Source organism: Alligator mississippiensis, chromosome 4 (assembly GCF_030867095.1).
Source record: "Alligator mississippiensis isolate rAllMis1 chromosome 4, rAllMis1, whole genome shotgun sequence".
NCBI classification, from domain to species: Eukaryota; Metazoa; Chordata; order Crocodylia; family Alligatoridae; genus Alligator; species Alligator mississippiensis.
The window spans coordinates 45194468-45212765 of record NC_081827.1 but is presented as its reverse complement, the minus strand read 5'-3'; the positions used below and the strand labels follow the sequence as shown (position 1 = coordinate 45212765).

Below are 18298 nucleotides of genomic sequence, written 5' to 3'. Positions count from 1 at the left end.
AATATGATTTTCAAAATTCAGAGTTGTTCAAGAGACAACATTTGGTATCAAATAATAGTCTAGCCCTACAATCTAACATGGGCCAAACTCCCACTAGTGATAAAATTCCTGAAAGTTACGGTAGATTCATGGGGGCTTATTTTATAAAGTATATAAAAAATACAAGCACTGGACAGGGGCCATTGGTGAGGACCTTTCTCTCTTCCCATGGGAAGCTATTATTTAGGAGTACTCAGCAGTGTAGTCCAACCAGTCTTCCTAGCTGCAAGACCAATTTAGAAGTTCTACTCAACCTTCCACCCTCTGTCATTTATCCCACCAAGATGTCTGAGAGCAGAGTCTCCTCTGATAACCTGTGGAAGAAAAGGGGAGTGACAAACTCTGCCCTGAGGTAGAAGGTTTCCACACACTGAATCGGAGGAGGGATCTGAGGATGCAGAGCCTAGCTAAGCTACAAAACTCCAGCTGTGGAATAGCTAGGACACCTCTGCTTGTAGTCTGGGGAAAATAGAAATTGTGAAATCCTGCCATGATGAAGACGAGGGAAATTTTTTTCAGGCCAGGCCAGACAGGACCAGGACCAGGCTACAGAAACGGATTACAGATATACAACAGGTTCATTTATTAGAATTACAATTTGTTACTGTTTTAAGACTTTTTTTCAAAGTAAAAATCTCTGAAATAAAATCTCTGGTTATATTCTCTCAAATACATTTTTTTTCTATATCATATATATTTGCATGTATAATTATATTTACAGATGCAAATCTACTGCTACAATGGAGATGAATTTACAAATTTTGAGGAAGCAGTTAAAAGAAGTGGGAAGTTAAGAGCTTTATCAATTTTGTTTGAGGTAAACATTTTCTATTCCTATGACACTAACTTTGCTTTGAGTTATAGCAAATATCCAAAATCAAGCTAACTGGTTCTTTTGCGTGATAAATTGCATTAAAATATATTTATTAGGGGTGAACTGATAGAGATTTTTTGGGCCGATACCAATGGCTGACTTTTAACAAGCCGTACTAGCCAATACCTATCCAATTGCTGATATGAGGCCTGGCCACATGGAGAGCAGTATTGGGCTGATAAATCTGCTGTGGGGGAACGGATTCGGGGGAGGGAAGGTGCCCATGGTGAGGGAGGGAGTGGGGCTGGGGCAATGGCAGGCACTGTACAACTGTGGTGGGGCAGGGCACAGGACAGAGCCATGAGTAGCTTGTCCAGGGACCCCGGGGCAGCACCCCAGGAGAGCATGGGAGAGGTGGGGGGTGCCCTTGGATCTGCAAACGGGTGAAGGCAAGCTGTCACTGAGGGCTGGGGCTGGGTGTGGTGCGAGACTCTTCCCGCCAGGGGCCTAGGCCAGGGCTGTGCTCGGAGCAGGTGGCAGCGGTTCTGGGAGAGGAGTTACGGGGGGGGGAGGCAGCTATAGCCACCCCAAAATCCACCGTAGCCCTGCTCCCAGAGCCGCTGCCGCCCACCCCGTGTGCAGCCCTGGCCCAGCCCGCCCCTCCCCCCCCCGACAGGAAGAGCCTAGCACCACCCCCAGCCCTCAGCACAGCCCACCCTTGCCCCATGTGCAGATCTGAGGGAACATGCTCCCCATGCCCTCCCAGGGTGCAGGAGCCGCCCTCCACCCTGGGCCCGCTGGGTGAGCCACTCACAGAGCTCCATTCTGCACCCTGTCCTGGCTGTGCAGGGCCTGCCCCCGCCACAGCCCCACTCCCTCCCTCACCACTGGGGCCTTAATCTGCTCCCCCCTCAACATGTCCCTTCTCTCACAACAGACTTACCAGTCAGACTCAGCTGCTCTTCATGCTGCCAGACTGTGTTCCTGGCTGCCTGAATGCTGCGCTGCAGCTGCATGCTTGCAAGGGGCATTTATTGGCAACATTATGGGTCACATCAGCCAAAAAAAGCCAATTGCTGATGCTGTCAATTTTCTTTATATCAGTGCCAATCCAATATGGAACCAATGTATCAGTGCACCTCTAATGTGTATATCTTTATCATTTCATTTCAACGAAAAAGACATTTGTCAGATGTGTTTGGTTGATCTTTGAATCATCTATAGTCATTTGAAGTAAATTATAACTTTCAGTTCTTTTGTGAATCACAATTTTAAAATAAATTCTTCAATCTCTCTTTAACAGATTGTTCCTGAAGATAATCTGGATTATGAAGCAATCATTAAAGGAGTAGACAGTGTTAGTCGTTTTGGTGAGTTTTTCTTCCAGCATTTTTATTGGTTAGGGCAAATTCTGCTTTTGAATTCATATGTAAATGTTAGTGACACAGTTGTGAACCATTAAACTCACAAAGCTGGATTTGATCGATTGTTGTTAAAAAAATAAAAATCATACACACATACAAATTGTATAACAAATTTGTTGTACTTCCACAAATTAATATTTGAAAAAAGAAAGAAGAGCTTGAGGCACAAACTGGATACATATAACTTTTTTCAAGTATATGGAATAATATGTTCAGTTTGTAACAAAATTTTAATGAAAATCAAAGAGAGATGTAACTATAAAACTGAAAGCTAATGTATAGTAGCAGAAATAAGTATGAATTTATATTTGTTGAGAAGAGGAAGTTTTTAAATGCTGTACTGAAGATAGTAATAATGGCACACAATGAATTAAATAGATATGGGTTAAATTTTATCCAGTATAGCATCAAAAAGGACTAGTGGTATTTTAAATCCACACAGACATTAGTTCATAGAAGTGCTTGTTTTCCCAAAGCTGTCAAATTCTCCAATTGGAAGAAATCGGTATAATTTCTGATAGTTCCTCTTGCAGTTTCCTGTTGCTGTCATAAACACACATCACACTTCTCTGGATTGACTCTAAATAAGCTCTTCCTTACCCAGGCCCCTAATTTATCAGCGTACTGGGTCATATAATAATCTACCAAATATTTGTGTGTATCCCTATTTATGTTACTGGATTATGTCCATTTTCCACAGGATCCCAGAACATTCAAATGAACTGGAATGTTCCTCCTCTCTGTCCCAGTCCTTGATATAGATGTATACAAAGGGGGATGTTGTTCACAAGGTGATCTTCACCTCCTTCTTGTGGAACAGTGTTCCTCAAGCTGCCCTTCCCATTTACTATCTCAAACAAGTTTGCTTCCCAGAAAGGATTCTTCTTTAGGCTAGATGAAATACAGTGTGTGTATTAAAATGTTTGACCTGATAAAGAACATCTTGCTTTTGAAAGCTTGTCTAACTCTATCCCAACTTAGAAGATACCACCCTAAGAATATCACCCTTGCCTCTTTATATTAAAAATGTAATGCTTCCCCAGACTCAAGTCAAGCCATACACCCTTTTCAGTATCCTCTTTTCCTTACACAGGGTAAGACTTGTTGAGATAGTGAACAACCCTGACTAGGGCTAAGTACAAACAGTCAAAAAGCCTGAGGCTGAATCAATTAAATCTTTGCAGGTTAGTCTAAGCTGCATAGATTGAACGGATAAGCAAGTGAACAGACATTCCCTTTTGATTCCGGAAATGCAGCCACATGCCTGCAGTGGCCCAGGCCAGAAGCCAGGGGATGCTAGAGAATACTTCCCTGGTCAACTCGAGCAGATAGCTTGGGTCAAGGTTAGCCTGCTCACCCTATGAAGGAAGGGTTTGTAGAGGGTGTGGAAAGCACCCTAGGATGCTAGGGGACTTTATGTTAACTTGAATATTGTGGAGATCTGGGACAGAAGTTCAATAAACGTATTTAACCTAAATCAGTTAAGTCTGATACTGCATCCATCCAGGTTTATCATAAAACAGTTTTGGCTATTATGAAAGCGGTTTGTGTGTACTGAACTTCCGTTGTGACAGAGATATGGACTAGTTTCTGATCACTTAAACCTATTTATGTCTAATTTCTGTTCCTAGCCTATGAGTTTAGTACATGTTAAACATGCAATATTTTATGGGACCAGGTCCATGATATTGTTTCTCTAAGCACGCTGTTGAACATGAGACTTGAATTTTTTTATTCAACCTCAATTTTCCACTGTGGCTCTTTAGATTCTTCTGCTGAACAAGAATAATTCTTATTATAGGATCTGTGTTTAAAGTTGAGCACAAAGGGTCCAGTCTTTCATTTTTAAAACATCCTTACTCAAAGCTTAGCTAATTTGGAAGCTCCATGTTTGTTTTATTCATCTTTTATTTAATTTTTTAACAATCTGAATATAAATAATATTTTTCAGGAAAACAGGCTGCTTTAGAGCCATTTGTTTTGCTGAACCTTTTGCCGAATTCAACAGACAAATATTATACTTATAATGGATCATTGTCAACTCCTCCCTGCTCAGAGACAGTTGAATGGATTGTGTTTAAAGATACCATAGGAATTTCTGAAAGCCAGGTAATTCATTTAACCCATGCAAAAGGAATAATTATTCTTATGTTCAAAGAAAATAAATTTTCATGTATATGATAAAAGTGCATGGCATTGATTTCCAGCCTTCACAGCCTAGTGCTTCATTTATCCAGCTTTTCACTTGTACATGCAGCAATTAAAAACCTGTTTGTGTTAACATTTTTTTTAGTTAAGGACTGTGTTCTGAGTGTGTGCCAGGGAGTAAAAACATGTCCTATACCTCTAAACTATCTAAAGCCTCAGCCGTGGTATAGCAGAATAGGAAAAGCTGCTTGAATGTTCCTCTTAGTAAGAGGATAGAGAATGAGCAGAGCTTTGGCTCCATCAGGGGGATAGTTGAGTTGGCATAGGAAAACTAATAATTTACTAGTCATGGAGGGCTTCAGTAAACTACCAGCCTGTAAGGCAAGAAGGAAGCACTGGCATAATTGTAACCTAGAGGTATATCTCTGAATTGCAATGCTTCCTGGAATTACTACTACTCTGGGACAGTTTAGGTACCACCCTTTGCTTAAGGTTATAGTTTAGTTCAGACTCTAGCTAATTTTCCAGACTTTTTATAGGAATTACCCTTTTTTTCCTTTAGTTGGCTGTATTTTGTGACGTCCTTACAATGCAACAGTCTGGCTATGTCATGCTTATGGATTACCTACAAAACAACTTTAGAAAGCAACAATATAAGTTCTCTGGGCAGGTGTTTTCTTCATACACTGGACAAGAAGAAATTCATGAAGCAGGTATTTACTGAATGATTACTTTATGGGTTATAAGCTATTCTAAGTACAGACATTAACCCTAAGAATTACATGCATATTAGGGGTGTGCGAAACGGGCTGTATTCAATCCCAATTCAGCCCGAATCGGGGACAGTGATTTGATTCAGATCGCTGTCCCAATTCGATTCAGCCAAATCCGAATCTGAAGATTTGATGCTGAATCAGCAATTTGGCCATAGACGCAGCTTTAAATGTTTTTTCTACATACCTCGAGCTACTGGGTGTGGCTCATGAACACTGTGATGCCGGGGTGGATGGAGAGACCCACAGGAGCTCCCCCCCCCCCCCGGTGAGTTTGGCAGTGACTTGGCGGCACCACTGTGCAACCCAGCTTGGCAATCAGCCACGGGGTGATCCTGGGTGCCCCCCCAAACCCAGGAGGCACCAGTCGCCTAGCGAGGGGGACGTGAGATGAACCCTGTGCACTCCCCAACGACTCAGAAGTGGACCAAAAGTGCTTCTGGTCCATTTCCAGGTCTGCGGCAGAGTGCGCTGGGGACCCCCCACAGCGCTCCTGTGGGATGCTCCATCCACCCCAGCGTCTCAGCATTCATGAGCCACCTGGTACCTTGAGGTATGTAGAAAAAAAATTTAAAGCTGTGTCTATGTCCAAATCATCAAATCTTTCAGAATCAATTCAGAGGGTTCCAGTTTGATTTGGAGAAATTAAAGGGTCTTCTGATTCAGTTTGGATTTGAAGATTCAGCTACCGAATCAAGCCAAATTTCCTTGAATCAGCGACCAAAGCTTCGCACAGCCCTAATGCATATTTTAACTTGAAATAGAAAAAAAGCCACAAGCTTTATTTTCGCGTATAAATCATGTTATATTTTTGTCTTTTACTTTGAAAAAAAACACTAATTACTCATAAATCATGCTGAATTAGATACAGTAATGAAATTCTTGCAACAACAGAAAACATGTACTGAGACCACATCAGTTATCTGTTTCTCCATGAATGTGTGCTTTAAGACTGATCAGTGTTGCTATTTCAAAGGCTAAAAGGGGACTTCATTTTCAATGCATTTTTAGTTCTTATTTGTGTAAACCTTCGGGAGGTTGGCTATACCGTCATTCTCCCACTTTTTCTCTCTTTCTGGCTTCATCAGTTTTCTGTTCCTTGCTGTACATAGACTTAGCTTCAACAGAACGGTAGAGAGTACCTCCCTGTCTCTGTGCACAATCCAGGTGCACAAGTCTGGTTTCTTGCCCTTAGCCTAGGAGTTAGGATACTCCAGGAGGTGGGTTGTTTGGGTGAACCCATCAAACTGCAAAGGGCATAGATACCAGGTCTTCTGCTTCCTGGGTGAGTGTGCTAATGTCTAGGAAACTCACTGAGCATGTGTTTAAAAAAAGGATTGAGTCTTCTAGTTTTAAAATACAATTAGGACTATTTAGGCGCTTATGTCTGGGAGAAAGTTTTCAGCTGGGAATCCTGATTTTACAAAAGTATCTCAGTGAGCGCTGCAAGGAGGTACCTCTGTCCCAGATATGGGTAGGATTTCAGCACACACCCTCTTCAGTCTTTCTTATTGCCTCTTTGAAGGGTCCACTCAGACAGCATGTTATCTATTGTGAGTCCCATTCCTAGATGCCCAACTCTTTCTGTGTACTATGTTTTAGTACTGTAGTTTTATTTGTATTAATATTTCCACATGCTGAAGGGCTCTGTGCTTGGAATTTCTAAGTCAGCAACTGTTGGGTATTCAGACCTACCTGACTGAGTCACATACATGGGACATCAGTTGCACTAAAATATTGCAGTATAGGGTGGACTTACTGCCTCATTAGTAGTTAATCAAATGAAGCTTCAGTTCTGAGCTGTGCTTTGTACTTCTCATAAATATCTGAAAATCATTGTTCTGGGAGCTGAAATTTCTCATACTTAGTGTCAACCAAGAAATTAATTTTTGTCAGAAAGCTCCGTAAGAATGTATTAAGCTGTGTTTGATTACTTGAAACATAGGGATAGGACTATGGAAAGAATTTTAGATTTGTTAGAATTGAGCTTCAGTTATTAAATATACTGCTGTGTTAAAGTATCAGATTTTTGCATGCTTAGTACTTTTATATGAAAACTATGCAATCAGCCTTAGTTGGAGAAATTTGATTTGGAAAATAACTAAGATTATCCCCTCCCAAGAAGAAATTTGAAGGTAAGCTCAGAGTGGCATCTCCTCCTTTCTATTTTAGGGTTCCATGGTGTCAGCCATGGTGAGGGCTTCTCACTCCTGTGGCTTCTTGTAATGAATCCACAGAGAAAGAATGTCATGAACAAGGGATCCCATGGAGACAAAAGTTGTCTGCACTGGTGGCACTCCTTCCTGTTTTGATTAACTGGCCTCTGTCTTCCTTTGATAGCACTGCTACCAATGACTGGCCCCTGAAATTCACTAGCATCAGCAGAAAATCTAAGGGAGTTAATGTGAATGTGATCTGTGTCACCCCTATGTAGATGTCCACATAGGAAAACAGGGACTAGACAGGAGATTGTGCTGCAGAGTGAGCTTCTGTTTTCCAGTACCTACCACACCTGAAAGCCCTCTGTGCCAACCCTTAGTAATGTGTGGGTTTACATAGATGAAAGGTAATACTACAGAGGAGATTGGCATCCAACCACTTCCACTTCTTGACAAGCAGATATATTACCAGAATCTCTTCTGTAAAAGTATATGGAGAAAATGTTCCATCCTACAGTGAGCAGAGCCCCTTTACACTCTCATTAATATCAATGTAAATTGGGAATAACTTCAGTCCTACTAATGGTTAATTATTTTGTACTGAGTATCCAAAAGGCCGGACTGCTGTGCCATTAAAATTTCATACATAACACTGCATGAGTATAAGTTTTACTATAGTTTACAGGTTCAAGGTAGTACAATAGACTTTTTCACATTTGGCTGATAGTTTTGTATAACACAGAGCAAAGCATCTTTAATCTACTGAGTGTAAGAAAATATATATGCTGGACTTCATTTCACTATGGGAACAAACACATTCAATATTTGTTTCACAGTAGATACTTAAAGTAAAATAATGGTACATTAAACATGCTGGTCTAGACAAAAAGGAGAGACAAACAGGCACTACTAAAAGTCCAAATACTCCTTCTCTGTGCATATTTCACAATAAAACCTAAAGCGTTAACTGTCCATAATAATAGCAAATGGCTTTATATTCCTGATGGGCCACAGTTAGCTTCCTTCAATATAACTCTCAGTTGGCCACATTTACATGAGCAGTGGACTGTGCAGTTCCACATACTAAATGACTGCGCAGTAACCGGTGTTACTGTGCAGTCCTGTCACCACACGTTTTTTCCCGATGCTCCTGCATAGGAGCAATGAGCTACTGTGCTTGTCACTACTGCCCAGTACAGTCGTTGCACAGCTAGTGCCCAGCAATGCTACTGCGCCATAGTGTCTCGTGTAGATGTACCCTTTATATCTAAAATTATGTTCACCTGAGTTCTTGAAGGTACAGTATTTGAGGAACATTAACATTTGTTCCTAAAGATACTTACAGAAGAGTTTTAAAATGTTATATATAACAAGTGAAACATGAAAAACTAAATCCCATGTATAAACAGACTCACATTTTTTATGTGCTATAACTGAGCTGTCATAGCTTACTTCCCTTTAATTTACACAAGAAAACCTGGAGCTGTGAAACATACTGACTCGTTACTATGCAGCAGCAGCATGGCTGGGCACGAACCATGACACGATGCTATTGTACAGTAGTAATAAGCTACTGCGCAGTAAGCATCACTAGGCAGCTGTGCCAGGATGCTGCTGCACAGTAATGCTGATTACTGCTCAGTTATTTAGTACTTGGTTATGCATGTACTAAATGACTGTGCAGTAACAACTGGCCAGTCAGCATCTCGTACAGACATGGCCAGAGATAACTTTTCAAATGGGTATGTTATATTGACTTGCATTCAAAATCTTGTCTATCACAACCATGCAGTTGGTCCAGTAAAAGATGCACTCAAAAACATTCTTGCCTCTTACAATATTATACTGAGAAAGTTAGAGTCCACACTTTCTCCTGTTTGAGTAAGTATAAAATCTCACTTTATTATTCTTAGTAATACAGACTGTTTGTTAAACAGAGTAGAATATTCTTATAGGGACTAATTGATTACTAGTCATGGAAAATAAGCTCTCTGTTGCATTATAAACTTGGTTCAGGAATTAGTTATCAAGAATTTTCACACTGCTACTCCAACTCCAATACCTTGCCCTTGGAAGAACTATATTTTAGATGTGAGAGGTATTTAATTTTCCAGGCCTGCATAGTGTTATATGTAATATTGTTATATGGCATACTTCTCCTAATCTCCTTTAAACACTAATCTTAACAAGGCCATGCTTCAAAGTCTAACTCGTAAAGCTTTCAAGGAAACTTTAGTCCTTTACCTGCACAAGCTCACATAACATAAAAATCTATTTATAAAATCATAGTTTCATAGTTTCACAGTTGGTAAGATCAGAAGGGGCCTGAGCAGATCATCAAGTCTGACCCCCTGCATGTCAGGAAAGAGAACTGGGGTCAAATGACCCCAGCAAGGTGTTCATCTAATCAGCTGTTGTTCTTAAAAATGTGGAAATAATGTTGACAGACCGAGCTGATTTTATAACATTTCAGCAAGTATACTCAGATCCAACAGTGCCTGTGGGTATATGTAAAAATATAACTCTTGGAAATCTCACCTGGCTTCAGTAAAGATATAAAAATTTGCCTGTAGATTTTTTTTCAATTTTCAACCTGTTGAGACTCAGGGCACCCCTTGAAGAATGCCAGTTCTTCATTTTATCTCCTTTTTTGACTACAGTAAATAGTAAAGCAATTTTTCTGTTGCAGAGAATTCAGAAAGACAACACCAGGTCAGAATGTTTTTAATGATACAGATTCCTATTTGAAATCTCTGGGTTTATACTGTAAATTGTTTCCACAGCTAGCAGTGCTGACACCACGAGGCACCCCGTGGCACCCTTTAAAGGATCTCAAGGCACCCTAGTGTCCTGATTGAGAATCACTGCTCTATCATAACATTCTTTTAAACTCATATTATATTTTCCTTAGAATTGGAGCTGCATAAAGTTCAAAATTCCTTGGACGTATTTCATGCAGATACTGGGCCATAGACCACTATTTTTATAATAATTATATTAGTGTTGTGATATAGTGCTTTCTAAGACTATCACAGAAAGCAGTGAGTAGGCAGTAGACTCATCCACTTTGTGTTAATTGTTTTTCAGATACTTAAAGGTAGAATAGAATAAAGGTAGAAATCCATTTAGATGCTTAATAGGTGGAATAGGATCTGGTTCCATGTTTCTGCTTTGATGAATCCGTATTTTCTGAACAAAATCTATTTCTAAAAAAAAAAAAAAAAAAAATTAATTAGCCTAAGGTTTATTGCTCCTCCCAACATCCTGTTTTACAGCAGTGTAAATTTTTTTAGGGGTCTGAAAATGAAAAAATGTTGAAGGCTACTGGTCTAAACTGTATGAATCTATGGAGGTCTCTGGACTTCTGACCAAATTCATCTGATCTCTTTGACCAGGTTAAGTAGGATTTCCTGCTCTTACCAAACCTGTTGCTCTTGGGGTCACTAGCTGTGCAACATGAGAGAACATAAGTAGACCTACTTATTGTTGAACACTACATTAGAAGATTTAAAGTAATGATTTAAACTTTAGCAGTGGTACATACAGTTGCCACGATGCTATGGCCGCAACTTGCTGTAAGACTGCCTAGGAAGAGCTAGCCACTGATAACATTTAAGACTGCCAAAACTCTTGTCATTGCTTCCTCTCCTCCTCACCATGGACAGACTCTATATTCCCAAGTAAATAGAAAGGTATGTTAGTTCTTTCCCACACATCCAGGTAAACAGAAACAGCCTATTGCTTTCTATACATTGACAGCCCTGCAACATTGCTTATGTCCTTGTCTAAGTTACTTGGTCTAACTAAACCATGTTTCCTACACTCTGAAAGAAGCAGAAGTGTAGGAGACATAGGCTAAATTACTTATAATGAACACTGAAAAGCCTATGACTTCTTTTGAATGTCTTATACCTTCACTCTATAACCTAATTGTGGATACCTGTGCTATATGAGACACAAAGACTTCCAATAGATATGTTAATTTTAATAAGCATTTTTCCTTATTACTGACAGATTTGGGAACTACCTTCATTAAAGACTGTCTAGAAGGATTCTCAAAAAAACAGAAACTTAATAAGCAAAAGCCTGGAGCCAGTGTAGGCATTGATTTTGACCCCTTCTCTCCTGGCTTGGCTTCCCATTACTGAACAGACTTTAGTGAGAAGCCAAAAGAACGGAGTAGTAGAGTGAGTAAGACAGCATTGGAAAAGAGAAGGAATGTGGGGGAGAAGAAGACCAGAGATGGATGTTAAGGAAAAGGGACAGAAAGATGGAGAAGCACAAAGTCAAATAACTGAATAAGCTGAATACCAACCAACAGTGTGCCCTTGTTGCCTAGAAGGCTAATGGCATACTGGGCTGCATTGGTAGCAGTGTTGCCAGCAGATCAAGGGAAGGGATTATTCCCCTCTATTTAGCACTGGTGAGGCCACATCTGCAGTACTGTATTCAAGTATGGACCCCCCACTACAGAAAGGACATGAACAATTTGGAGAGAATCCAGCACAGGGCAATGGAAATGATTAGGGGGCTAGGGCCCATGACTTGTGAAAAGAAGCTGTGGGGATTGGGCTGATTTAGTGTCCAGAAGAGAAGACTGAGAGGGGATTTAATAAAAACCTTCAACTACAAGAAGAGTAGCTACAGGGGTTAGAGCTAGACTGTTCTTAGCAGTGGCAGATAACAAAACAAGAAGCAACGGTTTCAAGTTGCAGCAAGGGAAGTTTAGGTTAGATATTAGGAAAAACTCTATCACTAATACCATGGTGAAGCATGGGAACAGGTTACCCAGAGATGTTGTAGAATCTCCATCCTTAGAGACTTTTAAGACCCAAGCCTTGGCTGAGATGATACAGTTGGAGGTGCTTTGAGCAGGGGGTTGGAGTACATGACTTCTTGACATCCCTCTCAACTGTAATTTTCAATGATTCTAACGATGTGACTTCACATCTTTGGAGTTGGAACAAGACGCCTTTACTGTTCACACTACTACAAACTGGGAAGTGTAGAGAGTCTTTATACTTAAAACTGTCTCCACCCTGGGGGACATTATTTCACTTTGTATGCAGCCTTCAGCTACCTGAAGGGTGGTTCCAAAGAGGATGGAGCTAGTGATGGCAGATGACAGAACAAGGGGCAACGATCTCTAGTTGCAGCAAGGAAAGTTTAGGTTAGATATTAGGACAAATGTTCTCACTAGAAGGGTAGTAAAACACTGGCATAGGTTACCTAGAGAGGTGGTGGAATCTCCATCCTTGGAGGTTTTTAAGACCTGGCTAAACAAGACTTTGGCTGTGATGATCTAGTTGGGGATGGTCTTGCTTTGTGCAGGGAGTTGGACTAGATGATCTCCTGAGGTTCCTTCCAGCCCTAACTTACTATGATTCTATAACTTAGGTGGATAAATGGTGGGTAAAGAGAAGTAGGAAGTGATTCAAGGTTGTTGTGAAGGTAAAGAAGAATGTATATAGGGAATATAGTAAGTAAAGGAACTTGGATCAAGAGGAAAGGTCTAGAGACAGAGAGAGATCTCTATCCTGTTAGAAAAAAAATAGAAAAAGTTAGGAAAAAGCAAAGAGAACAGGCAGATACACACACAGAGCTAGAAAATATTTTAGAGAAAATCTTTTAATTATAAAATAAATTTTCCCTCCATTAAATTTTCTCTCAATTAACCTGAGGGAAAACATAATCTAGAGATTAGAGAAAAAAATACATTATGCTATGAACAAACTGTGGAGTGTAAGTATAGAACAGGAAAAAATGAAGACAGGGAAATAGAGGAGGTTTATTATTTTTAAACAAAAATTACTTTGGGTAATCTTGGTTATATTTTATTTTTTAAAACAGTTTTTTAAAAGTTATTTGAAAACACAAGGGACAAGGAAACATGTTAAAAAAACACCTCAGAGGTTGCATTTTCTCCCTTGTGGTTTACTATGACCAGAGCAAATGAGTGAGCGTAGTTAAAGCATATTGATATCCTTCTGCCATCTGGTGGACATGTACTAAAATAGCAACAATATGCATTTAATAGAATTAAAAGTGGTTTGAAAAGACAATTTAATGTGATTATTATTTACTTATTAGATTTATACCCTACTCTATCCAAAAGGGTCAACCCACAGACAAGAAACAAGAACAGATGCACCAAACAACATCCCAGTGAAGAAAGAAAAGTTTCAGGCTTATAAAATTAAACAGATACGTCCCCATTTCTGAATAATAACATTTGAAAATAGGAATTGAATTAGTCATTTGAGAGTAAACAGTGGGTTAAGATTACACATGTTATATTATAACCAAAGTAATAGACTCTCAAAAGAAATTATCACATCACAGTAGATCTTAAATGTGGGAACTCACATGAAGATAGATTTCAGAATAATTTACAACATTCTGCAATGTACTGTGAACTCAGAAGAATACAATTTTAGTCATCATCTTTGTTTTGTTTATGTAAATAAAATATTTAGTAATTTTCCAACAATTCATTATACAGTAGAAATTTGATCTTCTAAGACAGTGCATAATTTTGAGTGCCCTCTTGTGTTCAAAAGGCAGTTTGCAAAGTTAATTAAAAGATCAAAGTTAGATTTTCATTCCTGTGAAAACTTCAGGTTTGTCCTCAAAAAGTTTGATATCAAAGTATGCTCTGAATTGTATTATAATCTTTAAGAAACTGTAAGAGATTCTCTCTTAACCTTTTAAGTCAGTGATTCTCAAAACTAACCAGTCATGGCTGAGCAGGGTGTGCTAAGTGGTCAGCAGCTGATCCATGGATCACCCTAACCATTTCTCTCTTTTTCAATTAAAAGTTTGATGGCAGAGTAACATAGTGGTCTACAGCAGGTTTTGAGCTATTGCTCTAAACTGAGAACTACTGATCTATATACTTACCCTATTTATTCATATACCACATGCACCTTTTCCCCCAAAAATTACCCGCCAAAATTAGGGAGTATGACTTAATCAGAGAGGCTGATTTCTGCATTGGAATGGAAGCATGGATATAATGGAATGGGACTATGCTTCACTCCCATCTCTCTGGCCAGCATATAGCAGGGGTAGAGTCCACTCTATAGTATCAGAGCTAGTTTTAGTCGTCTTGTAGCTGTTGCCAAATTGGCATTACCTTCAAACTGACCAGCTAGGGGAGGGCAAGTGAGATGAAAATTATACTCTCCCCATGCAGTCAACTTTTGACCATGACTCTGGGGGAAAAAAAAAAGAAGGTTTTTCATACCAAAACAAAGCATGTATCTTATTTTGGGGGGTGTCATATGCAAAAAAAGTACAGTGTTTTAGAATATTTTTCCTTATATCCTTGAATTTCATTTAAATAGACTATGTGGCTTTAAATATACATTTTCTATATGTTTCTCTAAGTAAGGGATATAAACTTAATCCCTTGTATCAAATGGTAAATCTTAACAAGATTTGAATAAGTTAAGAAATATCTGCATTTTTCACAGCCAATTAGTTATGCATGAATTGAAAACTTTCTATTAGTAATTTTTTTAACATTTGGTAGCTGAAATGAGGTAATAGAAATGATATAATAAGTGAAATAATAGAATGAGTAACACAGCCTTTCATTACATACTAAAATTTTAAAGAAAATTCTTAAACTGAAGGCAGGTACCCAACAATGAAAAATTCAATCCTAATGGCAAGAGTCATACGAAGTAATAAGCAGCTGAAAACTGTCTTTTCAAGAGAAACATTAGGTCACATTTACTTAGTTGGAAGACTAAGTACTTTACTAGTTTTAGAGCTACACTGAGCTCCCATGAAAATGAATAAGGTGACTACTCCTGGTGCAAGTGTTGGAGAGCGCCTATACACGAGCAGACTCAATTAACTGAGTCTGCTAGAGTGTGGTAATTACTAGGGCTGTGCGAAGCTTTAGTCCTTTATTTGATTCAGTGGAGATTCGGCCCGATTTGGTGGCTGAATCTCTGAATCCCAATCAAATCAGAGGACCCTTTAATCTCTCTGAATCAAATGGGAACCCTCCAAAATCGATCCAGAGAGATTCAGAGATACGGGCATAGACACAGCTTTAAATGTTTTTTCTACATATCTCGAGGTAGCAGGGGCTTGTGAGTGTTACAGTGCTAGGTTGCATGGAGCGTCCCACAGAAGCACAGGGAGCTCCCCAGCATGCTCGGCAGCAGACCCGGCAGTGGACCAGAAGCGCTTCTGGGTCCATCAGGGAACATGCTGGGCCCCCACCCCCCGTGCTACCCCAGCTCAGTGACTGGTGTCTCCTGGGTCTGGGAGGGGCACCTGCACCCCAGCATCGCAGTGATCATAAGCCACACCTGCTATCTCAAGGTATGTACAAAAAACTTTTAAAGCTGTGTCTATGTCCGAATTGCTGATTCTCTGAATCAGCATTGAATTTTCAGATTTGGATTTGGACTAATCGAATGAGGGGCAGTGATCCGAATCAATGAATCGAATCACTGTCCCTGATTTGGGCCAAATCCCAATCTAAAAGGCCCCCTTCTCACACCCCTAGTAATTACTGCACTCCAGCAGCCTCCAGCATCTTGTGTATTAGTGTCCCCGCACTTCAAAATGGCAGCAGGGGCACTTTAGCTAAAGATCATTTGATAAGCTTTAGCTAAAGCTTCCCCACTACCATTTTGAAGTGCAGGGACACTGATACACAAGACATTCCAGGTGCTTTAATTAGAGGGAGGCACTTTAATTCCCCCTCCCCACACCCACACACTCCCCACACCCACACACTTCAATTCCCCCTCCCCACACCCACACACTCCCAGAGCACATGTATAAACTCCTGGAGAGACTAACTAGGGGCCATGCTCTTCTTCACCTGCTGCTCACAAATGGAATAATTGGTGGGGGATATAGAAGCAGATGGCAACTTGAGCATCAATTACCACTAGGTGATTGAGTTCAGGATCCTGACAAAAAGAAAAAAGGAGAGCAGAGTATGGACCCTGAACTGCAGAAAAGCAGACTTTCACTCCTTCAGGGAACTGATCAGCAGGATCCTCTGGGAAGCCAGTCTAATGGGGAAAGGAGTCTAGGAGAGCTGGTTATATTTTAAAGAAACCCTACTGAGGGCAAAGGAACAAACCATCCTGATGTGCAGGAAGAATAGTAAATATGGCAGGAGACCAGCTTGGTTGGCACAGAACTCTTCGGTGAGCTGAAACACAAAGGAAGCTTACAAGAAGTGGAAACTTGGACCAACAACTTGGGAGGAGTATAAGAATATTGCTCAGGCATACAGGGATGAGTTCAGGAAGACCAAAGCACAATTGGCGTTGAAGGTAGCAAGGGACTTGAAGGGTAACAAGAAGGGTTTCTACATTTATGTCAGGATCAAGAGGAAAGTCAGGGAAAGTGTGGGTCCCTTATTGAATGGGGGATGCAACCTAGTGACAGATGAGAAGGAAAAGACTGAACTACTTAATGCCTTTTTTACCTTGGGCTTCACAGGCTCCCAGAGTACTACACCAGGCAGCACGATTTGAGGAGCAGGTGAGCAGCTCTCAGTGGTGAAAGAACAGGTTAGGGACTATTTAGAAAAGCTGGATATGTACAAGTCCATGGGGCCGGATGCAATGCATCTAAGGGTGCTGAGACAGTTGGCTGATGTGATTGTAGAGCCACTGACCATTGTCTTTGACAAGTCATGGCAATTGGGGGAGGTCTGGGACAATTGGAAAAGGGCAAATATAGTGACCATCTTTAAGAAAGGGAACAGGTAGGATCCAGGGAACTACAGACCAGTCAGTGTCAGCTCAGTCTGGAAAAATCATGGAACAGGTCCTCAAGGAATCCATTTCCAAGCACTTGGAGAAGAACAAGGTGATTCAGAACAGTTAGTATGGATTTACAAAGGGCAGGTCATGCTTGACCAACCTGATTGCCATCTATGATGAGATGACTGGTTCTGTTGCTGTGGGGAAAGCAGTGATTGTGATGTACTTTGATTTTATCAAGGCTTTTGATACCATCTCCCATAGCATTCTTGCAAACAAGTTAAGGAAGCATGGGTTCTATGAGTGGACTGTAAGGTGGATAGAAAGCTGTCTAGATTGTCAGGCTTAACAGGTAGTGATAAATGGTTCAAGGTCTAATTGGCAGCCAGTATCACATGGAGTGCCCCTGGGGTCAGTTCTGGGGTCAGTTTTGTTCAGTATCTTCATTAATGCTCTGGAAGATGGGATGGAGTGCACCCTCAGCAAGTTCATGGATGACACTGTAACAGGGGGCCTTCTCGGGGCCAATCTACCAATGCCCCACCCACCTGTTCTGGGCCAACCGCCCTCCTTCTCTCCTGCCATGCCTTGATAACATTTAATTAAGTTGTTAATTAAATGGGAGGCTGCCCATTTCTTGCCTCAATGTCAGGGGGCACTATCGGCGGCTCCATTCCTCCCCTACACCGCAGCCCAAGCCTTGCAGATGGCATCCACTGTTCTTAATGTCACCGGCCCCACTTTGGGCCCCAGAATCCTCCCGTCCAGACCCCTACAAGATCCCTCCACTCAGGCGGCCTACTCTGCCTTCATTCCGGGCTGCCTAGCTCCCTGATCTGTTCCCCCTTACGGGTGTGATCCCCCGAGACCTCTGGCTACACAGGCCCAGGCCCTGCCTTCAGGCCCGTTGGAACCCCAGGCCCTCACCTTTGGGCGTCCCTCGTGGTGGGCCCCTGGGCCTTCAACCCTTCTGGTCCTGGCCCCAGCATTCACCAGTTAGGGGATTTCAAGACAGGTTTCCAAAACTATAGCCCCACTCTCTCCTGGGTTCACCTTCTGGACCCTACTAGCGGGTAACTCACCCGGTTGTGGGAGCTGGGGTTATTAAGGTGCCCCGACCTGCCTTTCACTGGGGTGATAACTGGCCTGGTATTTCCTGAGGGCTCCCATGCCACTGAGAGCCCCACCAGGCCAC

General features: G+C 41.1%; 1 protein-coding gene across 3 annotated transcripts in view; it reads left to right on the top strand.

Moving 5' to 3' along the window:
- Nucleotides 1–18298, top strand: part of PTPRZ1 (protein tyrosine phosphatase receptor type Z1) — a 231067-nt gene that overhangs the window by 141923 nt on the left and 70846 nt on the right. For all 3 annotated transcript variants that reach the window (XM_019492006.2, XM_014601009.3, XM_019492008.2), the window contains exons 5-8: nt 761–856; nt 2157–2223; nt 4229–4386; nt 4988–5138. In XM_019492006.2, coding sequence (XP_019347551.1) covers nt 761–856; nt 2157–2223; nt 4229–4386; nt 4988–5138 — 472 coding nt within the window. The remainder of the gene's footprint in view (nt 1–760; nt 857–2156; nt 2224–4228; nt 4387–4987; nt 5139–18298) is intronic.